The sequence below is a fragment of the Syngnathus leptorhynchus genome, chromosome 19 (genome assembly GCF_054491065.1).
Source record: "Syngnathus leptorhynchus isolate UIUO chromosome 19, UIUO_Slep, whole genome shotgun sequence".
NCBI classification, from domain to species: domain Eukaryota; kingdom Metazoa; phylum Chordata; class Actinopteri; order Syngnathiformes; family Syngnathidae; genus Syngnathus; species Syngnathus leptorhynchus.
In genome coordinates this window covers 1,420,323-1,444,556 of record NC_141213.1, presented here as the reverse complement: position 1 = coordinate 1,444,556, position 24,234 = coordinate 1,420,323, and the positions used below count along the sequence as shown (strand labels likewise).

The window sequence follows — 24,234 nt, the reverse complement described above, 5'->3', positions numbered from 1 at the left end:
TGAAAATGCCCCCACAAAGTATTTGAAAAGCTCAGAGAAAGAACTTAGCATTCTACCTGGTCAGTCTTGAGTATTTAAGTCCCCCCCCCCCCCTTTCTTACACTCACCTTTAATCACACATTTCCACTCCCCCGCTGCAACACAGCGTCATTTGTATTGGCCATGTCGGCTCGCCTCGCCTCGTCGTCCTTGCGGCGTTTGTTGGGACACGGAGGAAGCGATCAGCGCGCGACGAGGACAAATTGGACAGGGCAGCTACTTGGGCCGCATTATGTTTGATATTCCTCATCATTATCAACCCCCCCCCCCTTTTCCTCGTCCTCTTCCCCCTCCACCTTCTCTTCACGCCGTCATATCTCCCCCTCGCCGGCGTGCCGCTAAGCGTAATGAATTTTTGATGCGCCCTCCTCCGCCGGCCCATCGCACCTCACTCGTGGGGGGGGGGGGGGGAGCTGATTGATGCCCTGTGTCAGCGCAAACAAAATGGCAAATATAATTTAGCATTTAGCTTATGCGGAGATAATGGGGCCAACACGTGGCGACAAACACGGCCGCGCGCCAACAAACAGGCTGGCTGGCTTGTTATCCGTCAGGGGGAGAAGGATGGCCAGCGGGAATTGAATTAAGGAGGGGACAAGTTATCTGCCGCCGCGACCGCTCGGCTCGCGCAAAGTCTTGGACGCTATAAACTCGTCTAAACTTGTTTTTGGTCGTCTGGACGGCGTTCCTCTTTTCCCAATCAAATCCCAAATTTCGCTTGAAGCGCCGATGCATTCTGGGATGCGTCCCGTGGCCCGAGGACAAACTCCCGGAGAAATATGGCATTGTTTGAAACAAGTTCTCCTCGGTGAGAGGAATTCATCGTTATTAGCGCCGTGCCAACTGTGGCTAAGTACACGGGCGCTATTATTGCAGTACTTCCCCATGCAGCCTCTCATTATGGGCTGTAATTACACTTGGGTCGGACCCCGCGGCGCTTCCATCAATCCAGCCCGGCGTCCCCCCCTTTTTTTTTTTTTTTTTTTACGCCAGGCGCGCGAGTCCGCCGCAAACAACCTGCCGCGCTTGTTTCCTCATCCGCCGTCTGAACGCGGCAACGCAATCGCATCCTATTAGCGTGACGGCCTAATTGAAACATGTTTATTTATGGCCGCTGCTTTGGGACGAGGCGCGGCCGTTAGCGGCGCGGGCTAACGGGCTCCGGCGTTATGAGGCGGGCGGAATTGAATTAAAAGCTCATAAAATGAAATATGCTCCGTATTAGCTGTTTGACACTTAATTTGCCTTCAAATGAGCGGAGGAAATCACAAATTAACTGTCCTTTGTTTTTCAGCTCCCTTCCTTACCTCTCTGCTACGATTAGGCGAGGGGGAGCGCAATTATAGACACAGGCTAATCGTTTACTTTATGAATTTCTGAAAGGGGAGGTAACAATATGCCATTGAATATTAAAGCCCAAGGCTTGGAAAGGGCGGTGCTGAATGGGGCTCGACTTAAAATCCTTAGAGTTCATTAATAGACATCTCCAGAGACGTAAATAAAATCGTGATTTACAAGCGTAAAGTTTAAGAAACTGTTGCATTTGCAGTAATATAAGTCTTTTTTTTTTTTTTTCAAAAGAGTAAAAAGTACTGTATTTGACTGGGAGTATTGTTACATTGTCTGTCGACATGTGTTGCTCCACTGTTTGTATTCATATCGCTACAAGGTTGAATATTTAGTCGCTCTATCCAGTTTCGCAGTGTTTGCTAGCATAAAGCTATACAGGCTTTCTTAAGGCCAAGGAATGTGTTTTTTTTTTCATTCTCTTGCCATCATCCAAAAAGTTGAAGTGAGCTGAAGCGTATCACTTTCCCGTCAAACTGTTGCTCCAGTCAAGTGGACCGTAACAACTTATGTGCCTTTTCCAACAAGCAGCAGCTTCCTTCTAAAATCAACACGTTCACAGCTGAAGAGCACATCCATCCGCGGGGATCCCGCCGTCGCCTTTGTGCCGTGGGCGAGGGGTCCTCCAGCCCGGGGCGCCGCTTTTATCGTCCCACCTCGGACAGCACGGCCCAGCTTTGGTGCCGTTACCTAGTGACCGGTCGCAACAATCGCAAGTATTCGCGCGGAGTCAATGATCGGCATCGGCGCTCAGTCAATGGTGGGGGGGGGACCCCGGGCCCCTTGTTGTGAGGAGAGCACTAACAAAAGCTTCTTATTGACTGAGCTGCCTTTTGACTCAATGTGGATTTAGGAGATGATTACTCCAAATGAGTCAATTAAAGCAGCGGCTCTCAAAGTAGCGCTCCTTTGCAAGCCACCCAAATCATCTTGTGATATAACAAATTGGGCCCAAAAAGTCCCAAATCAAAAGGCCTTGGAATTTTAGTGTGCCGACAAAGAATTCTAACCACTGGGTGCATTTTGAAGATTTATTTTCTCAAGACAAGTTTTGCTGCCGCCGGTGTCCGAAAAAGGAAGTTATTTTCTGCATGTCTGGATAGCGAGGGCAGGGTGTGTACTTTGGATTTTTCTTTCGGGAGTGTGTTTGTTCAGCTGCGCGAGGGTTTCACGCACGCAGAGGCCGTAAAAGACCGGACCCAATTGTGCGCCATCTATATCATTTGCAACGTTATGACAAAGTCAGAAGCGCTAAAGCTAAGCTATGCTAACACACTCGCATAATGTTGCTTTGAGACTGCCCGTGGGACGACACCGTTATCAAGAATCTCGGAATTAGCATCGACTCTACATTCCACCACAATGCATATTTTTGTGCCAAGTTTTATTGCTAACTTTCACGCACAATGTCCTCTGTTGTGTGTGTGTGTTGTGTTTCTCAAGGATGTGGCCCTGTTTTGTTATTTACATAAACTGTTGTCAGAGCGCCCAATCTGCGCATGGAGGAGCGGCGCGGCACTTAGCATAAAGAGCGCAGCCTTATCGCAAACCAGCTCCCCCTCCCGGCCCCCCCATCCAGATGGGATGAAGCTGAGCGTGTGCACTCTAACACACACACACACATGCATAGTGGAAGACAATAGGAAGACAAAAGGCTCTTGTGTAGTTTGGTTGTAAAAAGAAAATATGCGTGTTTTTCAAATATTTGCTTACATTTGGATGGTTGTCTTCTTTAGCACTTGCATGATGGTCTGCATAGTTTTATTGCAGAGAAAAAGTTCAAAGTTACGGAAGATAAAAAAAAAAGTTGTAAGATTGGAATGTTCGGAGAATAAAATATTACAAGCCGGAGAACGATTGCGTAATAAATCACAGTCATAATTAAGCACGATAGGGGGCGCTGTCACACATGCGCCGTCCACTTCTTCAGCTTCCTCTTCGACTGTCGCGGGTCACCTCTCGTCCGTTGGCGCCTCACTTTTCGACTTTTCCCACTTCCTGCGTTTGTGGTGCTGATGGGGGTGTGGGGGGGGGGGCTGTTGGGGGGGACAGGCGGTCACGCAGTGGCTCTCTTCATGATTAATGGTGTTTATTCTTGACAGAAGCCTCCCTTTATTTATCTGCATTGCAGCCCGGCTGATACTATCAGTCACCTGAATGAAAAATATTCAGTCATACCAATTTTGCAGTATAATTGAGTAGAGTCACTTCCTTTCACTGTCCTCCTTCTCCCTCCCCCTCCTCCTCCTCTTCTTCTTCGTCCTCGCCGGCTCTCCGAGCTCTATCTGGCAGCCTTATCGTCGCCGCGGTAATTTTTCGCGCCGCGTTTGTTTGATATGGAGAGGCTGGCTTGAGCCGCATTTGACATAAAGCCTCTTCAATTTTCGAGCGGCGGGAAAAAAAAAATTCAGAAAGTTATGCAGCGCTGTGTGAAAATGCAGCAGAGAAAGGAGATAAATAGACGGGGTAGATTCAAGCTGCTTTATTATATCAGCAAGTTTTTTTTTTTTTTTTTAGCACCCTAAATGGGCTGCTCTGTGCACTCTTGTTGTATTTGCAGACTGAAGTGGAGAGCCAAAAGGCCAGAGCAGTGGTTAATACGTCTGCCTCGCAGGTCTGAGATTCCGGGTTTGAGTCTGGGCTGTGTGTTGTTTTTCTTCCCACATTCCAAAAGCAGCCACGTTCACTTTAATGAAGTCTAAATCATCATCATCAAGTCTAAATAAAGCTAATTGACCTCAATTTTAATTTAACTTTAACAAAACAGCTTTTGCTAACTTTCTAAATGACATGTGTGATTTATTCTATTCTTAATCTGTAAATGTATCAAGTAACGTGTCATTTCTGTACATTAACAAAAGGCGAGGGGAGAGAGGGCTATATTCATCTCTTGTTTGTAGCATGTTAGTGGATTAGCGTTTCTTAGCAGCAGTCATTTGTCCCCAGCCATTCATGTTTGAGGTCTCCATTTGCGGCTCCCCCGTGGAGCACAAAGGAGGTGCGCGTCTGAGGGGACCTGATAACAGGCAGGTGTGTGTGTGCAAGTGTGTGCGTGTGTCCTCTGTGTTGCCTTTTTTTTTTTTTTTTTTAAACCAATCAAACCTGCAACGTGGCTCTCGCAACGCTTTACAAACAGCATCCAAGAATACACGCGAGGATCTGAACGTTTAGAGTAACGTTGAGATCCTTCTTTGCCGCTTCTTCTATCTTCTTAATTAAGTGACGTCTTGCAGTCCAGTTCAGCGCTGCCAGGTGTGTTGTGGCACAAAGTGGTACTGCGCTCTATATTCCGACTAGCCTATACGGTTGTGAAATCTATGGAAAAAATTGACGAAACTCTACAAACGTGGATTTTGCATTAGTCTGATCGAGGCGTCCAGACACGACGAGTCCACTCCGGGGGCCACTTACTGCCAGCGAGCAAGGAGAGCCGGCCAAAGGAAGGCGGGCTGTTGTAAATCCGCCGTTCTTTATCGCCTCCAAATTTCACTCCTTTTACACCAGCCAAAATGACTTTGCAGCGTATAAAAGCGTTTGTCTTATCAGATGTGACGTCCGTTCCTCCCGATAGCTGATCGCTTCGTGGCAAAAAGACTCTTGTTTTTTTTTATTAAATAATATAGTGGAGTGCAGCTTAAAAAAAAAGTTCTTTTTTTTAACTTCAATTTTTAAAATTATTTTTATTTAAAATATTGACATCTAATCTATCATAATTGATAATAGCGATTTTTTTTATTATGATTTTTTTTTATAAAGAATAGAACGTAATTATCATTGTAAATAATGATCACACTAATGAAAGCAAAACATAATTGCTGTATAACCATAAATTGATTGAGTTTTCCCGCAGTCGTTTAGCGTTTTTCTGCATAACACCGCCCCGTCGCGTGGGCCTCGGATGCGAGCGCCGTGATGAAATATGAAGGGGCGCCGCTTGACGTTTTATTAGTCCAACAAGATGGATGAAATGGCCGCCACAAAGTAGGCCGGTCCGCCGGCCGCTCGCTAGCTTCTCCGCTCGCTTCCGAGCTTGTTGGGTTTCTCCATCCTTCCGCACTAATGCCGCCAAGTGTGTATTAAGAGCCAGTGATGGATTTCATGGCGGAAAAGCCAAGAGATTCTTGCCATCTCGTACCTGATGCTTCGCCTTTGTTCCCTTGCTGCTTTTTCTACGATGCAGCTCGGATCAATCGGAAGGATTACTCGTCTCCGGCGGCGCGTTTGTGCCGTCTTGCGGCGTACTCGCTATTGTTTGTGACGACTTCGGTGATGCGGCGGATTGAAAGGGAGGGAGGGGGGGCGCTACCATGCGGGGTTGAGTCACGGAACCACGCCGATTTCCCTCGCCTGACACGCTTGTGTGTGGGGGTCAGGGGTTGGAGTTTGGAGGGGGAGCGGGGTCTTTAGCTGCAGGCGCCGGGTGAGCCCCCTGCGCGCAAAAGAAAAGATGGATGCTCTTCCTTCCTGTTTTTGGTGTGAAGCGGCCCGCTAGCCCGGGGCGAGCCGCGGGAAGTCAAAACACTGACAGCTAATTCCGCTGCCGCTTAGACTCTCACCTTGCCCTCACCTGTAAACACAACAATGCTACTCGCTAGTTTGCGGCCAAAAAAAAAGTCAAGCTCTTCGGTCGAACCCAGAGCGGCGGACCGTCTTCACATTCCTGCAAGATAGAAAGAGCGTGTCAATAAAATAATTTTTACCCCCTCCTGCACGCTTTCAAGTTTTTCTTAAAATACTTGATTGGTGTCAGAAAAGGGCATTGGTGTAAAAAAAACACAAAAAAATGTGCCAAACAAATCATGCGAGTAACTCGCCGTGGTGCCCCCTGCAAGGACAACGGTGGAAATTCATCAAAGTGGAACCTTCTAAGCAGTGCATGTAAAAAGATGTGGATTGTTCCCTGATTTGTTTGATAGTTCCGGGGTGGGTGGGAGGGGGGGTTGCGGGCATTTTGTGTAATTTCTCTTTCATGTTTCCTCAGTAGACTTGTTTTGTTCTTATCTCGTTGGCTGGAATGAGCTCTGATTGCAGTGTGTTAAAAAAAACACAAAAAAACGCCCGGCAATGGGAAGTTCAAAACTAGAATGGAAATCTGTCAAATGCTGACAAGCCATATTTGGATCATACGTACGCATTTCCTCTGAAAAAAAAATCAAAAATAGCAAAGATGGCAGTTAAAGCGTCCGATCGGGTTGGTGTTCTGAACTCGACGGGACCTTGAGTAGAGAGCCTGACCCCGCCGCGTTCCAACTGAGGCCTTTGATGTTCGGGGGGGGGGGGAGGGCGCGCCCCACCCATCGGGGTCGCATATTTGGTCCGGGTGCCCGGCAACTCCCAGCATCATCCTGGCCAGGGCTTCGGCACGTTTGGCTGCGGCAGGACGAAGAAAAAAAAAAAAGTCTAATCAAAGCAGCGCCACTTGTAAATCAAGAACGTGTTAGTGTTTCTTTTGCGGTGCGGAGGTATTCCGGCGTGGCGCACTTCCTGTTGTTGCAGACCGCTGTGTCAATACCGGTCCGGTCCGGTCTAGCAGCCGCCACCGCCACAATGATACCTTCAGTGCTCCGAATGAAGCCGTCAAGCAAATGCGTCCGCGTTGACGCGACCTTGCTTTCCGAGCAAAAGACGAGTTTCGCTTGGACGCCGTGGAGGGAAAAAAAAAAAAAAGGTGGCATATTTATACCCTGGCACATCCAGTCGAGCAGGAGCGGGAATAAAACAACATCCTGTGGCCGCCCCGCGTGTTAACATGTCTCGTCGTAAAAGACGCCGCTTTGAGCCACGGGGAAGGAAATGGATTCCACATGTGCGTTACTAACCCTTTCCTTGCATGCTGTCGGCTAGACATCATCGGGGGGGGGGGGGGGGGCTTTGGGGGGGGCTGCGTAAATCTTTGTGAAGGTGTGGGAAAAGTGACACGTTGGCTTCGGACAGTTCGTTCGGTTCGCTCTCGCACGCGATATTGGACTTTGTAGCAACATACGGTGATGACTCCTCTGAGCTCATCAGTACGGCACTCATATTTGTCGTTCTTTGCAGAGGATTGAGAATTCACTGTATGACTGTTACATATTGTGTTTTTTTTTGTTCAATTGGTATCGCCGCATTATCGATGCTATCTGATGTTAGCATTAAGCTTGTGGAATGAAATGATTAAAAAAAAAACGGGATCAAAGTATAACTTTAGTGTTGATGTGTGTGAGACATGTCATCACACACACTCAAGCGCAGTGAAAGCCTTGAACGCACCCCAGCAGACCCTTTGGGCTAATTACAGAAAGGCGCTGTTAGCGGTGAGTGTGTGTTCAAGCATGTGTGTGTGTGTGACCTTTAATAATGTGTGCAGGGCTCATTATTGGCCCCGGGCCTGAGCTCTTTCATTAGCTGTGGCGTGGAGGGCCGACGGGGGGATCGGGAACGGGGCGGAGGTCGTAATTGGGCCGTTCCGCTCGCCCCCCTTCGAGGCTCAAGGTCACGGCGAGACAAACTCTTCGGCCACGTCTGGCCGCTCGCTCGCTCGCTCGCTCACCCCTCCCTCACTTCTACTGGCTTCCTCCTGGGGTCTTTGGTCGCAGCGTACGAGGGTCTGCTGGGAGGAGGAAGCGGAGAGGGGCTAATTCGGTCTAATCTCTCAACCCGTTAATGTGCGACTGATATGTGGATTTCTCCTCGTCCTCGAGGGGGGGAGAGAGGCCTTTGTGATGAAGGCCGTCATTAGGAAGTTTCCTACCCCTCCTAGCCAATTACGAGAATGGAGACGGCAGAAACTTTTTGTCCGCTTTTATTGCACACATCAGAAAAGATGAAGAGAATAAGTTCCTTGGATGTGCTCATTATTGGGTTGATCACATGTTTCAAAGTTGATGACGGATCTTGTTCTCCCCCCCCCCCTCTGCAGGCCTCCAGCGCTGGCGGGCAGTCCGGCCTTCTCGGACATCTCCCTCATCCGCATCTCGCCGCAGCGCAACCCCTCGGTGGGGGCCGAGTCTCCCTTCCACCCGTCGCACCCGTACATCAACCCCTACGTGGACTACCTGCGTTCCCTGCAGCCCCTGGCCAGCCCATCCATCTCCGTGCTGTCGGCCACCAGAGGACTCAGCCCTGCCGATGGTGAGAACTGAAAAAAAAAAAAATGTGGTCGGGTAATCGCTGCTATTGATTAGTCAGCTTTGATCAGGACGCACCCGATTGCCGGGATCAGGCTATTTCCTGGTGGGTGAGAGGCAAGCAGATCCGTCTCTATTAGGACCCAGGGGCTCGCTCAGATGCTATCCGGCTGATGAGGGTCATGTGATGCGGGGGGGGGGGGGCTCAGTGGCGCAGGAGGCTAATCCTTTTGATCTGTGAGTCATGTCCAAGACCAGCAGGGTCACTTACTGTTCAACCACAGCAGGGGAAGGGAAGGCGGGATCTGTAATAGGTCTTTGATGAAAATATGTTTACATTTGATAGACGCCATATTTGAATGCGAACATTTTGAATTCATTCTTTTCATTTGTTTGCATCAGTTTAAATCGTGCTTGTGCAAATGACACCACTTCATTAGGTACACCCTTTTTTTGGTTTTAGTTCTTGATGAGTCTCACTTTAATTCCCCCACCCCCCCCTCTATGCTATAGATCAGTACACTAATTAGCTCTTTTAATCAGCGCTCTGGTTAATTAACTCATCCGTGGCAAGTCGCCTTCTTATTGGACACTTAAAAAGGAGCATTTGAGTGCTGATGAATGACTGAACGGCATCTAATGGAGCTTTAAAAGTGGGTGGGATCCTCCGTTCTCTCATTGTGTGTTCCATCAGCAGCAAAAGTGCCCAAGAACAAACACACACACATGCAAGTTGCCCTCAGGATGGCACTAGGATGCCAGCGTTCCTTCTTTGGAAAGCCAAGCAAAGCTCTCCTTCTTCTTCTTCTCTTTCTCAGTGCCGCGCGCACACATGCGTCCTCCTGAATGGGCCACATTACGGCTCAATGCAAATGCAAAGCTCGGGCGGAACCGCTCAGACAATCGACAAACTCCCCACTTCTAACAAGGATATAATACCCAGATCAAATTAATTTAGCTTCCCCCCCCACCACCCCCACTTATGCTGCCAATCGCATGCAGGAAATCTCCTCATCGCGTCTTTTCTGGAGAGAGTGTGTGGGGGGGGGGAGAACTCTGTGGTTCTGAACACATTCCATCTTTGCATCCAAACCCGCCGTCTTCTTTCAGGGAATATTTGCATAAGGAAAAGCCACCAGCACCAGATGTTTATTTTTAGGCAACGGTTGAAGGACTTACGGAACGCCATAACGAGGGGGAAGGACTCGGCGAATGAAGGCGGGATATCCAGCGCTGCTGCGTGCGGCCAAGGTTTAGGCCTTTTGTTTTGCCGCTTGCCTATCTGCGCGCGGCAGATAGCTAGCTACACGTGCCAACAAAAACACTCGACGTCAAAAAAAGATCAACATCTCAAAACCGGGTCGGATGGGTCGGTTGGACCTGTTGCAGGATCATATCAGAAAAAAATCAAAGGGTTTATTACAAAGTGCTTTGCGCATTTTCAACGGGAACTTGTTTGTGTTCAGCTCCCCATGCAGGCTTGACGCCTTCCGAGTACTACCACCAGATGGCGCTGCTGGCGGGTCACCGCAGCCCTTACTCGGCCGACCTGCTCCCGTCCGTGACCTCGGCCGGGGCCAGCGCCGCAAACGCCCTGCACATGGAGTACTTGCAGGCCATGGACAGTAAGTGCAAAATGCAGACAAGACACCATCAGAAAATATCTGAAAATTTACAAGATGGAGTCACTTTTCCAATTTTTTTAAATGAAAAGCTGACGCTTGATGCTTAGCTAAATAGGAAGCGGGGCGAGGTCGAGGCGGCGCCTCGTCGTCTTGCCGACAAACTAATTAAAAGTCGACAAAGTTTGCGCGGCTATCGGGAAATTAATTGCTATTAAGCGACAATCGGAGTGTCCCGCCATTCATCACGAGGGAAATCCTTTCTTCTTTGTCACGTTTTAAGATTAATGGAGTGAAACAAAACAATTAGGGGCACGTTTAAGCGGCTGTGCGCCGCTCTTTACTTAAAAGCGGCTTGTGATCATCGGTGGCTAATAATTCATCGGCAGCTAAAATACCAACAGAATGGACTCCATTAGGAGGCTTTCCGTGATAATCTGGACGAGGGCGACTTCTGGAGCGTAATTAGCGACAGTGTGAGCTGTGTTAAAGTAACAATGGGCCTGCTAGCCTCGTGGCTTGTGTCTCTGTTCCCACTGCCTAATTAGTGCCAAAATGCTCGGATAATAGCGTGATTGGATTCACTGTCCAATTTCTGGTCGATTAGAACCTACTTTCTTTAATCATCACAAGTACATGTTTAAATTCAGGTTTGCTAGCCAATTAGTCAGTCGAAAAAGTGAACACAAACAAGCATCGTGCTAAAGCTAATTGTATCAAAAGCGCTACATTACAAAATATCAACAAGAAATAGTCATTAAAGACCCGGTGTGAAGAAAGACCCTGATATTCATTCCGAAGATGTTTCAAGATGGTGAAGGAGACTTTTCCGCATGTTGGACTGGGCTGGCGCCCGGGATAGAAAAGTCTCTCGGGACTGATGTTTATTAGCGCGCCGCTCAAATGATGAATCGGCCTCACGCCGGGACAGAGAGAGAGGGGCGTCCCGGCCCCCCGAAGCACAACTGTCCCTCTAATTTCCTCTTGATTTATGGACAGCCGGTCCGCTTATGCACCGCCTCATTAATTTCTATGGCCGCGCAAGGATTACGACAGCGGACTGACAGAGCCTCCAAAAACCCGCCAAACAGAAGGATGCCGTGGCGGAAAGCAGACAAAAATCAATATAAAATCAAATCAAATTTAATCAATATAAATATATAAATATATCAATATAAAATCTAAATCAAATCAAGACATTGACATCACATTCAGAGACCCCGAAGAATCGATCTTGGAAACCTTTTTGGGAACCTCTAAAAATTACTGCCAGACCCATATGGATTTTTCATGTCAGAAATTGAACAGGAAGTCGGCCATTTTGTTTTGAAGCTGCCATTTAAAGGTGAGCGTGTTACCAAACTCATTGCCCAAATGAGTCCCGATTGGAGGCGGGTGTCCTCGATCGATGGACGATGCTCTCAAATGTGGACGGAGCAAGACACGAGTTTGATGGATCAGTTTGAGGATTTGTTGTGGAAAGGGCTTGGTAATCGTAGACTTGGCAATACTTTTTCCATGTTTGTTTATGTAAAGGTAGTTGTTGCTTTGCTTAAACCCTTATGTACAAACCCGCCACAACAGTTTTGACACACACACGCACACACACACACACACGTGCTGATTAACATGTGAATGGAGCGTTCTGTAATCGTTGGATGTGTCAACTGAAGAGACGGAGCATTTACATTTGGGAGATGGATGGATTGTTGTGGGGGACGTAAATACGGGGGTGGCTGTGTGTGCGTGCGAGGGGGGGGGGGGGGGTGGCGGCGGGTGATTTAGGCTGCGTAAGCCGTTTTTGTTTGCCTTTTATGAAACAAGCCGAAATGTTTTATTTGCGAGTCTTGAGTCACAAAGTCATTGTGTCACAGTGCCGCATCCCTTCATTGCCCCCCACCCCCCTCTTCATTCCCTCCGCCCCAACCTCCCACTGTTGTTCGCCGTCTTGTTTGTGACATCGCCGTGTGAAAAGACAACAAAAGTCATGTTTTAATCTCCACCCGTGGCTCTTTGTGCGTATGAGCAGAGAATGGCGGCCGCCTTTTTTTTTACCCATTCAAACCATTTTTTTTTTTTCCTTGATTGCATCTGAATGAGGAGTCAAATTGGACCGGGAGACGTATTAGCATACAACGTCGGAGCATTCGGCCCGACATGAAAGGCTTGTTTTCTTCGGCGTGAAATGCAAGCAGTGCATCAAGTGACAGCCGAGCACTCAGTCACGCCATCGCTTTTGTCGCGTGATTGACAAAGATGTCATCTGGAAAACTTTTGTAGTGCTCAAAATGAAGATTGAGATTTTTTGGTCCTTCTCGCAGGTTCTCGCTTCTCCAGCCCCAGGCTGCCGTCGAGGCCCAACAGGAAGCGACCGCTGCCCATCTCGCCGCTGTCGGAGCACAGTTTCGACCTGCAGACCATGATCCGCAATTCGCCCAACTCGCTGGTCACCATGCTCAACAACTCGCGCTCCAGCTCTTCCACCAGCGGATCCTACGGACATTTGTCGGCCGGAGCCATCAGGTAAACCTGTGACCAAATTCAAATTGATAAGCCCAAAATGAACAATTATGAACGCCATACTCAATGTCATGGCCTCACTGGGCGGAGAAACTCGTTGTGTAAACTTGCTCTGGTGTGACATCACAGTCGGGTAGAAGCGCACGAGGGCTCGCTCACGGACACTTTTTCAGAAATGGACGACAAAAGATTTCCTCGTGTCGAAAAGCATCGAATGTCGTGGGTGACCATTCATTGTGACGGCTCGCTCTCAGCAGTTCATAAGTCTGCTGATCTTATTACGGGCGCGGAGGGAAATCGATGTGCCGAGACGCATTTGGGGGCCCGCCAGCTTGTCATATCAGTCACGCGTGCGCCGCCTCGGCCTATTTGGGTCCTGTCATCGGGATGGCGGTCCGAGTCGGCGGCGTGATTGATCAGGCTCCCTGCGCGGATCGCTGATCAATGACCGCGGGTGGGGCCATGGATCTTTCCCCCGCCGCTCGCTATCTTCTTTTCCTTGGCCGCCCGTCCTTTCCGCTGGGGTGACTGACACCAGCCGCCGGGGAGGCGGCGGCTCCGGCCGCCTGAGAAAAGCTCACCCGCACGGAGTCTTGACACCGATGGGCTTTGGACATTTTGATTTTGAGTTCAAAGCAAAACTTTTGTCTGCATCACCAGGTAGAGCGACTAGACTGTGTAAAAAAAGTCAGCTGACTGTCTCCCCCCCCCCCAGTGGATTCTAACTTTGCACTTGAAATCAACCTTCCTGTTTTTGCAAGGCTTTGATGAACCAAGCTCAATTTCACACTTTTTATTTATCGTGCGAATCGTCGCCCGCTCCGAGCATGTCGCCGCTGCCGCTAAAGCTTCGCCGCTGGGCCAGCTGGTTCCGGCATTAGCGCAACCTCGTCTTCTGTCAGATTGTCCTCGGGGGTGCGGTTGGCTGGTGGGTGGGGGCGGGGCTGAGCAGCGGCGGCACTCTGCCGAGTGAGCCGTCGCTGGAACGATGCCATTTTGTTATTTCCGTTGACTTCTCATCTGAACAATTGTGGTTTGCTTGCGGCTAGCCCGGCGTTGAGCTTCGCCTACCCGCCCACGCCGGTGGCCCTGCATATGCACCAACAGCTGATGGGCCGTCAGCCGGGTTTGGCGGGCTCCGCCTTTGGCCACAGCCCGCCCCTGATCCACCCGACGCCGGCCTTCGCTACCCAGAGACCCGTGTCCGGCTTCGCTGCCGCCGCCGCCGCCGGGCTGGCCGCCGCTGAGCGTTCGGCCGTCTCGGGTGACTCCTCGCAGGTGAGTCTGCCAACTTGACAAATGGGTTAATTGTGTGTTTGTTTATAAAAGGATGAATATGACACCATTTCATAAGGAGCAATGTCATACAATGCTAAATAAAAACAGCCACGGAAGAAATGAAACTTCTGTATCCGTACTTGTACTCAAGTACAGCGTGCCAGTACTTTTGCCATCTCTGGCCATTCATCACATCACGGCAGTTCTAGATACCGTAGCCGGTGCCGCACGCCAGCCACGCCTCGCAAACGCCAGCCGTAGCGTCCGTCCTCCCGGGAGTTACGCCGCCCGACAGCGAAGGGCTTGTTAGCATCGCAGCTCGCCGCTCACTCCATTAATCACAAGAGAAGGGGGGGGGGGGGGCGAATATTGACACGGATGGATGGATCCAAAGGGGTTTTACTTGGCTTCACCTGGCGCCGACTGTATGTGCGGGCCCACGCTTGAAGGGCCTATTCCGTCTTGACTCGCCGTTGTGTCAAATGTACCACACAAAACGAGGACATCCCGTTTCTCGCGTGCAGGCCAAACCCACCAGCGAGTCGGCGGTGAGCAGCACGGGCGACCCGATGCACCACAAGCGTTCCAAGATGAAGCCGGAGGAGGAGATGCCCAGCCCGGGCGCGCTCAGCATGCAGGTACTTAGAAAAAAAGCAAGTCGTCCACGTAACTATAGTAGCCCCCCCCCCCCCCCCCCTCCATGCTGGAAAAAAGCCGTAAAAGTCAAAGTCTGCCTCCCAAGGCCAAATTCTCTGGGCCAGCGCCCAGTAGTGACTCGCCTCGCCGATGCCAAACCTGAAGGACATGATATGGAGCTTTCAAAATTGGAACTTCAAGATCTGTTTCCAGCATCGGGACAGATTAAAAAATATCCCCCGCGTTTAATATCAGCCTGCCATTTTTCGGCCAGTGGATTTGTCCGGCAGCTTGACTGAAGTGACGGCGCTTGTGTGGCAGGATCACCCCGACGGCATGACGCTAGTCAAGGAGGAAGGCGACAAGGACGACGGCAAACAGGAGCCCGAGGTGGTCTACGAGACTAACTGCCACTGGGAGAACTGCTGCCGGGAGTTTGATACCCAGGAGCAGCTCGTGCAGGTAAAAGTCCAAAAAATAGAAGGTATGATGTGTTTTAATGGAAATTAATTGGGAGGGGGGACCAATCACTTGTCAGTGATACTTCTTAGGAGCGATCAAGTGTGTCTGTGAAGCTTCTTTGTGAGGTCACAGTGCTCAGCCAACAAAATCATCTCCTGTCAGACAGCAAGTTGGAGGAGGGCGCGCGGGAAGAAGATGAGGATAGAAAGATCCGGCGCTCTGCGCGCTTGTCTCGTCTGCGTCTTGACACGGCAATCGTGGTGGTAACCTCTATCTATAATTGATATCCTCACCTGCCGGGCGCCCGCCTTTGAAGGGCGAGGCTCAAACGCTTTGAGGAGCTTGACAACTTCTTGCGCCTCTCGCAGCCGGGGGGGAGGAAGGAAGGAGATCCCCTCGCAGCAGGTGGCCGCAACGTATGAGCTATTCTCGCTTTTCGTATTCTCAGCCAAATCCATTTTTCTCGTATTCTTTTGCCGAGTTTACTTCTCACGTTCCACGCAAATGTCATTAAAAAGCCAACCCCCGACAAAAACCCGCACTTTTCCGCATTGTGCCCCTCCCCCCCTCCCTCGGTAATAGGATAAGTACAGTATTTGGACCACAGTGGGTCCCCCTCACAAGGCTGCTGGAGGGTTTAAGAGGGGAGGGGGGCAGTCGGCTTGATGGGGCGGACGGGGGGGGATTCCATATAAGCAAACAATAGAAGCCCCCTTCCCCACCTCCACATTTGTCTTCTGAAATTGCTTTAGGGGGGAAACTGAGAGGAAAAAAAAAAGATGGCCGGGTGTAGACCTCCGACAATATCCATTTGGATGGGGACCAAGTTGTTCCTATTTGCTGTGAGGACAGCCTTGAAACGTGGCCGCGCCTTTGCGCTCGGCCTCATTTTGCCAATGAAGCCTTCACACCACCCTCGTCGCGCTCCACCTTGTTCAAAAGCTCTCGGCGCATATTTTGCAAGCCTCAAACACGCCAAACGCAGGCGGCACGGCGTCGTGCGGCGCGGCGCTACTTTATCGGCGCTGCCGATAAGATAAACGCGAGATCTGTGCAATTTAGCTCACTTATCGGCCCGCGCCAGTCAGCACAAGCGAGGCGGGTGTCACTTTTACTTTGCGCTCTTTATTTCATTGATTCCATTTGTGGCACTCGCCTGCTCAATTGGACCCCCCTCTTGATTTTGGGGGGGGGTGGGGGGGGGACCCCCAACATCCCCCCACTCTCATTTTCACTTTCATTTTCCCTCCCTGTCGTTTTTCCCCCACCCCAGAGGGACGACTTTTTCAAGATAAGGCCTGGTGGCTTCTTTAATGTCGAGCTTCAAGTGCTCCCCCCCCCCCCCCCCTCCTTCCCCGCTCTCGCATAATGCCCTGGTATGGCCTTTCTACGCCATCTTGTATTGTTACTCAGTCCATATTTGCCCAACGTGCCATCAACGATCACAAACGCAGTCTTAAGATTGGCCTTGGTGGTCCGCATATGTGTGTCACCTCCATAGGGGGCGCTTGTTTGCTTCACCAATGTTGAAAGCACATCAATGTCAAGTATCCGAGCAAAAATGCCATTACGCCATGCCCCCCCGCCCCCCTCGTCTAACTGCAGGCACAGGCCTTTAATTGGTAAAATGCAGATTTTTTTCTTTTCGATGGAGAGAAGGATTAGGCCGCTTATCGGCATGGAGTATCTTGCCGCGAGATGAAAAGAATGCGCTGAATTACACATGCCAACTGCGCCCCCCCCCTTGCAACTGCCCCCCCTGTCCCCACACCCAACCACCGCCTCCCTTCTTCTGCCTCGCCTCCCCGCGCTTTTACAACAAAGCGCTTTGGCGAGTGACATCACAAAAGAGCGTCTGATTTATTAGGCGGCCGTTTGATAAAAGCTAAACGACGTCGCGGGTCCCGAGGCTTGTGGGGGAATTGCCGTGTAAACATTCTCATGCATGAGGGGCCGCGTACCACCGAGACTCCAGTGAAGACGCGAGGCGAGGCCCGGGCTGCAATTTGTGCCTAGCGCTATTTCTTCCATCAAGCTATTTTATTTCCCCGGCTGGTTTACGGCCAGCCCGTCCCGAGTGGGAGCTGATCACGTCAGTCACTTGACAGACAGCAGACTTTACGTGCTGTTTTTGTGCTCAGATTCGTGTAAAATAAAAGTAGTGCTCTGGCACCCCGTTGTCCAAACTATGTTGAAGTAAGAGGAGGAGTTTCTGCCACAGACACGTAACAACACATAACTCATATTCATCGCAGAGGATAAAGAATATATGCCGGAGAGTTTTATCATTTTGTGTTGCTGCATTGTTGAGTTCAAATAGGAGTACTTTGTTGTATCAGTTAGCGTTAGCGTCAACAATGCTAACGTTCGGTTAGCAGTCATTGTGCCACCGGAACGGTAATTGTCCAATACCTTAAGAGGAGAGTCAATTACTCCTCCCGCTCTCTTTGTGACTGAGACGAGACTGAAAAAACAGCGACTGCAAGCGCCCTCCCCGTTAGCCCCCACCCCTTAAATCCATCTTGGTGGCGTTTTTACAGTTGTGGTCCGATAAGCTGGCAGCGAGAAGATGAATAAGCGCCGCGCCGCCGCTATCAGCACCTGTTTGTCGATGCTCAGCATGGAGATTATTGATCCAATAAGAATTGCCATTAGCTTTCCCCCCTCTCGCTGTCAGCCGGCCGGCTCATGCATCACATCCGTCAAGCGCCTCCTTCATTTGTACAAACACGGCGCGCCGGCGTGGATCCGTCCGCCACGCCGACGCGCCGTCCGTCCATCGCTCTCGGGAGGATATCGAGCGGCCGCCCGACACAACGATCGCTCGCCGCGGGGATTCCCTCGCAAAGTGGCGGCTCCGGGGCCTCCGACCGAGGAGATCAATCTCGGGAGGCGAGGGTGGGGGGACTTCACTTACGTTCATCGACCACACAATCATTTTCTTGTTTTGTCACTTTAAAATTAAACAAGTGCCACGTGAGAGTAATAGAGGGCCACTTTCCAATGAGCGCAGTTGTTCGAGCAGACGTTGCCAAAGTCCGATGCTTGCCGGGTCAGACTCGGGCCGAGGGGGCGGGACAAAGATGCCATTGTCAAGGAGGGGGTCGAGGCCTGCCCGGTCAGGATGTGACCCTGACAACTCCAAGAAAGCACTTGATATATTTTTTTTCTTCAGACTTTTAAGAGCTTCCATTGTCTGTAGTCCCTTCAAGACGATTTGGATTATCTGCTGAGGTCAATGAGGGGTGTAAATTGTGTCCAATTGCTGACTTCACCCTAAAGAGGCTCGCTCATAAAACGCTCTTTCAAAAGCCGATTCAAAAAACCTGAAAAGCCAATTCTGCCGGGGTCTCTCGAGTCTCGGACTGAAACGTGTTCTCGTGTGTTTGCAGCACATCAACAACGACCACATCCATGGCGAGAAGAAGGAGTTTGTGTGTCGCTGGGAGGACTGCTCCAGGGAGCAGAAGCCCTTCAAGGCCCAGTACATGCTGGTGGTCCACATGCGACGACACACCGGCGAGAAGCCTCACAAGTGCACGGTAACGCTCCACCCAGTGTCCGACTCCTCGTGATTACACCAAACAAAAAAATGTATGACGGATGCTGTCTGGCTTCCAGTTCGAGGGTTGCGCCAAGGCTTATTCCCGTCTGGAGAATCTCAAGACCCACTTGCGCTCTCACACGGGCGAGAAGCCGTACGTTTGCGAGCACGAAGGCTGCAACAAGGCCTTCTCCAACGCCTCGGACCGAGCCAAGCATCAGAACCGTACGCACTCAAACGAGGTACGCGCGTTGGTCTCAAGCGACCGGTTCCGAGTGCGTCTGAGTAAAGTTGTATTCCGCTTGTTGTCAGAAACCATACGTGTGTAAGATCCCCGGCTGTACCAAACGCTACACGGACCCCAGCTCCCTGCGCAAACACGTGAAGACGGTACACGGTCCCGAGGCGCACGTCACTAAGAAGCAACGCGGGGACTACCCGCGGCCCCCTACGCAGCCCCGCGAGCCGGGCGCCAACGGCCACGGACAGCTGGGCCTGGGCGGCTACGCCGACCAAAGGGAGTTCAGCAACCACGTTACCTCCAAGCAGGACGACTGTCTGCAGGTCAAGTCCATCAAGACAGAGAAGCCCATGGTGAGACTCTTGTTCAGAATGGGCTTTTGGTTTCTGTGGAACTCCCCTTAGTGTCCCCCCCACTTGGTGCGGTTTGTTGTTTGCTAGCTACACTGGATTTAGCCGTCGTGCGTAATCTAGCCTCGCAAATGTTAAAAACCGTCACCGGCTTTTACGGGTCGTTCTCCACAACTGCACCTGGGGGGAACTTTGTTTACGAAGCCATCAAAAAGTGAATGCGCTGCAAACTTCTTCTAACAAGTGCATGTTCTCTTCTATCCAATGCTTGGGCATTGCGCTTGTTGTCTTCTAAGGACAGTGGGTAATCAGGTGAGATGGGCATTTTCTCCTTATTCCTGCATGTACTCCAGATTCCTCCCGCATGTTCGATTCATCGAAGACACTTCAATTGTTCATTGGTGTGAATATGAGTGTGAATAGTCGTTTGCCTATGCGTGTCTCGCGATTGGCCGGCGACCATTCCGGGGTGTAATTTACCGATCTTGTCAAATCCGCTTGACTCAAGTGCACAAAACATGAAATGTTAAAAGGACTGTGAAAGTTGCCAGGTGGAACACCGAGTCTTTTCAAGCGAAGCGATCCATGTCTTTGGCCGTGAAAGCCATTTGGGATGTTGTTGTAAAACTGCAGTGTGTCCTCCTTAGACGTCTCAGCCAAGCCCTGGCGGTCAGTCTACATGCAGCAGTGACCAGTCCCCCGTCAGCATCTATTCCAGCGGTGGAGTCCAGCTTACTGTGAGCGCCGGACGCTCGCCAGGGGAAGAGCTGGACGAAGAGGGAGAGGAAGAGGCAGAGGTGGGCCGTCGGGGCGGGCCGGCACCCGTCATGGACTCTACCGTCTCTACGGCGACGGTGGCCGCGCTGACCCTGCGGGCGAGGCGCGGTGTAGGACGCCCCCTGCGCTGGATGGAACACCTGAAGATGGAGAGGCTGAAGCAGGTGAACGGAACAACGCCTGGCCCGGGGCCCCTGGCTCCCACGCCGCCCCCCAAGGGGTCCATGCTTGCGGGCATCCAGGGGAAGGGTGAGTCCTCGTGGCTTTTTCTCAAATACTGACGATGAGAAGCTGTCGACGCTAAAGGAAACAGATTTGAGTTCAGTCCGTTGCCGTGCCTCCTCAGGATGCTGTCTGGGCAAGCAGTGGACGTCAGCCGCTCCTCAACCCCCCGCTCTCCCCGAGCCGGGCGGCACGACCGAGTTAACGGTGCTCAACTTGCTGCGGGACCGGCGCGACAGCAGCGGGAGTGCCGCGAGCTCGGCCTACCTGAGCAGCAGCAGGCGCTCCTCGGGCATCTCGCCGTGCTTCTCCAGCCGCCGCTCCAGCCAGGCGTCCCAAAGCGACGGCGTGGCGGCCGCCTCCCGCCACCGCCGCCGCCACAATCTCAGCTCCACCGACTCGTACGACCCCATTTCCACCGACGCCTCCCGCCGTTCCAGCGAGGCTAGCCACTACGGAAGCGGAGCAATGGGAAGCGCCGGCGCACTTTCAGGCGGCGTTTGTGGCGGCGCCGGGGGTAACGCCGACCTCGGGGGCTTCCGGGGGATGCTCACTTTAACCCCAGCGCAGCACTACCACCTGAAGGCCAAGTACGCTGCCGCAACCGGCGGCCCTCCCCCCACGCCGCTACCTAACTTGGAGCGCATGAGCCTTAAAGCCCGCATGGCCATGATGGACGAAGGCGGGGCCGACCAGCCGTTGCCGCCCCTCGTCGGGCCGCACCGCTGCTCCGAGACCACCAACGGCTTGGGCGCGCATTCGAGCTACAGGAGGAGGGTCTTCTACCCCGGCGAGGGACCCGTGGCAGGCAACCGGAGGGCCAGCGACCCGGTGCGGACGCAACCTTCCGACATTTGCACTCTCCCTCCCGTGCAGCGCTTCAACAGCCTGAGCAACCTCCACCCTCTTCCACCTCTATCCCACCACCAGCAGCAGCCACATCCCCTCGACACGCGCAACCTGAACCTGCAGAATTACACCCGCTCCGAGGGGAACTTGCAGAGGGGCTCGCAGCACCCAACGTACACCTCGAGCATCGCCGAGCACGCCGCTTTAGAAGCTCTAGCAATGGAGGGCGACGGGGAGGTGTACTCTTTACTCGGAGATGAAGATATACTTCCAGATGACATGGTGCAGTATCTCCGCTCCCAAGTCCAGGCAGACGGTGGACCGTACGTGCACATTGAGGACCAAATCGTCAATGAGAGCTCGCAACACTTGATGGAGGGCACGGAGGTGATGAACTTCCAGACCAACAACTGCCTACAGCAGCAGCAGCAGATGGTCCAGAGGAGGAGCCCCAGCTTGCTTCCCATCCAGTGGAACGAAGTGAGCTCCGGTAGCGCCGAGCGATCTCCACAGAGAGATCGCCACTGCTCGAGGTGGTCCGGCGGGCAGGCTTCGTCGGAGCCTTTCGGCAGGTACGGAAACATGGTGGTGCAGCAGAACGCGCCGCTGGCTTTCCAAAACGGTTGCTCCCAGGCCGACCAGACGCAAGGCACTGCTCAAGTGAAGCTGGAGACGTCCCCCAACATGTGTATGGAGACCAGAGGAGTCGCACCCAATGGCTTGGCCAGGCCTCACTTCCCCAAGGCCACTGATGGACCTCTAACGCACCAAGCTTCCAGAACGCAGAACCACTTCCAGCAGAACATCAACACCAGAGTCTCTTGCCACCCCCTGACTCGGGCCTCCGTAAACAATCTCCAAAGCTTCTCCCACGATAAAGTACATCATCCCAATCAGCAAGGCCCACGCCCGCCTGTCAACACTTACTGGAACTCGATGAGGAACCATCTCAACCCCAGAAGCTGCACTGAAGTCCCGCAACTGCAGAATTGCGGGAACCTCTGTTCCCTGAAACTGGAGGCTCCAGAACATGGATACCTCCAGCAAGGCTTTGGTGATCCCACTTCCTACCAGCAAGCCGATCTCAAGTCAGCCCCATTCCCCACCGTGGAAGACCACTACTTGCTGGACAACGGCAGCGGTCAGGTCGACTCCGTCTCCCTGCTGTCTCCCGCGTCCGACCAAGTGACCAGCACGGTGGAAGGCGTGACCATCGACGGCGGGACGTTGGCCGGGGGCGCCCTGGACGACGCCGGCGCTCTGGACTTTGGTGTCATGATGGAGGACGGCTTCGACCAAGGCAGCCTGGTGTCGGGCCCGTTGAGCCCCTCCGTTTTACAAGGCCTGTCCAGGACGTCGTCGCGGCTGACCACCCCTCGGGCGTCGGCCACCTTCCCGGCCGCCGTGGCCCCCGGCGTCAACAACATGGCCATCGGCGACATGAGCTCCCTCCTCAGCAGCCTCGCAGAGGAAAGCAAGTTCCTCGCCATCATGCAGTAGTCCCCGCTCTTCTCCTCTTTCTCCTCTCGGGAACAAAAAAATGGTGTATGTGAAGGGATAACGTGGAATGAAAATGATGTATAAAATAATAATATTCCTCTTTTCGGGAATGAAGGCTGTTTTTCCAAGACCTTCTTTTTTTGACAATGTTCACTTCAAACAGTATTCTTGCGTATTGTCACTCTTTTTGCTGTACACAGTGTTGGGAAGAAAACAACAACATAGGAAGCTGAATAACAACGTAGGTAGTCAAGCAGAGTCACAAATATTTGGTCATTTCATGTCACACTTTTGTCAAATTTAGGGAGTTCAAATTTTGTCGTATTCGTTTTTAATGATCCCGGCAAACAGCCTAATTGATTCTGAAATGGCAGTTTCCAACAAAAATGTTCTTTTCAGGCTCAGCTTCTTGAGACATTTTCGGGGGAATCTACTCATGAGTTGTACCAAATTTTAAGATACTAGGCCAAACTGGCTTTGGAGGATAACATTTTCAAGTATTTGTTTGCTGGTTGCATCATGTTTTGACAAATTCAGGAAGACTTGAACAGTTTCTGATGGGTGAAAAGGTTTCCCAAACAAGATAACCTGTCAGTGTTTCTAGCCAGTGATGTTTTTAAGAGAAAGTACTGTGCAAAAAAAAAAAGGAAGGAAGGAAAAAGAAAACTCGGCTAAAACAATCAAGTGTTATGGTTGAATTTGTCTGGTGCGGTACACCAGTGTATATAGTCGAACAGTGTTTTTATATTCTCCTTTTTCAGGTGCTTACTCACACATGTACTTTTGTCTTACTGGACGCTGACGCTGGTCCAACAGCACATGATTTTTTTTTTTTTTTAATCCTGTACAGTGATGTTTGATTATTTTTTTTATGATTTTGTGTTCTCCAAAGCTCTTAAATTCCGAATGTGTACCGCCGTCAAGTATTGCCGAGACGTCGTCGCCAGTGTTAGTCTTATATTGTTGCCTTGCCTTTTTTTTTTTTCCATTTTCAATTTGTTACGTGTCCGTAATAACAAAAGTAGTGTAGCATAAAAACATTGAGGTACAATTTTTTTTTTTCTGGTACGTTTTTATCGCAGGGCATTGTTTCTTTCTTTTGTTTTAATGAATAATGGGGAAAAAAAATGAACTATTTCCTTTCAAAGAAGGAAAATGCATTGAGGTATGTGCCTTATACGTTTCAGTAAAGAGAAGAAACACTGCCAATCTTACATTGTGAATAATGAAGAACAAAAAAAAACTAAACATGAAAAAAATTGAGCATTTATATGAAAAAATGTCGAGTTATGGAAAAAGTCCAGATTTGTCAAATGCATTCTCATTTCATTTTGTTTCCACAATTTACTGTGCTTTTTTTTTTTTTAAATCTATATATGAGCATACATATCTATAAAAAAAAAAAGTGTCCATACGTTACGCTTTGTGTAGGAAAAAAGGGGAATGAACATCCTGGGGGCCAGCAGGGGCGCCTGGGCCCTGTGCTTGAGGGGGTTGGGCCTCCCTCATCGGCCCAGCTGGCCAGAGGGGCCGCTCGCTCGCTCAGTTCTTTTATAACTTGACTCCAAATGTTTGTATGGTTTTAATAAAAATGGAAATTATATTTGACTTGGTGTTTTTCTTTCTTTCTAGATTTGTAAGTGACCCTCACACACTGACCATATATATAAGCAGTAAACCTATTGCAGTTAAATTCAACACAAGTAATTCTTTTAATTTATTTACAAGTGAATCCTTAACA

The 24,234-nt window shown here is 50.8% G+C and overlaps 1 protein-coding gene across 2 annotated transcripts in view; it reads left to right on the top strand.

Annotated features, from left to right (window-relative positions):
* Positions 1-24,094, top strand: part of gli3 (GLI family zinc finger 3) — a 56,096-nt gene extending 32,002 nt beyond the window's left edge. The window contains exons 1-12 of one of the 2 annotated variants that reach the window (XM_085939263.1): positions 7,108-7,192; positions 8,285-8,496; positions 9,959-10,117; positions 12,436-12,637; positions 13,684-13,912; positions 14,437-14,550; positions 14,870-15,010; positions 18,403-18,552; positions 18,632-18,796; positions 18,867-19,148; positions 19,793-20,171; positions 20,269-24,094. In XM_085939263.1, coding sequence (XP_085795389.1) covers positions 7,191-7,192; positions 8,285-8,496; positions 9,959-10,117; positions 12,436-12,637; positions 13,684-13,912; positions 14,437-14,550; positions 14,870-15,010; positions 18,403-18,552; positions 18,632-18,796; positions 18,867-19,148; positions 19,793-20,171; positions 20,269-22,493 — 4,260 coding nt within the window. In that variant the 5' untranslated portion in view covers positions 7,108-7,190 and the 3' untranslated portion in view covers positions 22,494-24,094. Of the gene's footprint in view, positions 1-7,107; positions 7,193-8,284; positions 8,497-9,958; positions 10,118-12,435; positions 12,638-13,683; positions 13,913-14,436; positions 14,551-14,869; positions 15,011-18,402; positions 18,553-18,631; positions 18,797-18,866; positions 19,149-19,792; positions 20,172-20,268 lie in introns of those variants that run through there. The other variant, XM_085939262.1, reaches the window with a different exon arrangement.
* The last annotated feature ends 140 nt before the right edge of the window (positions 24,095-24,234 follow it).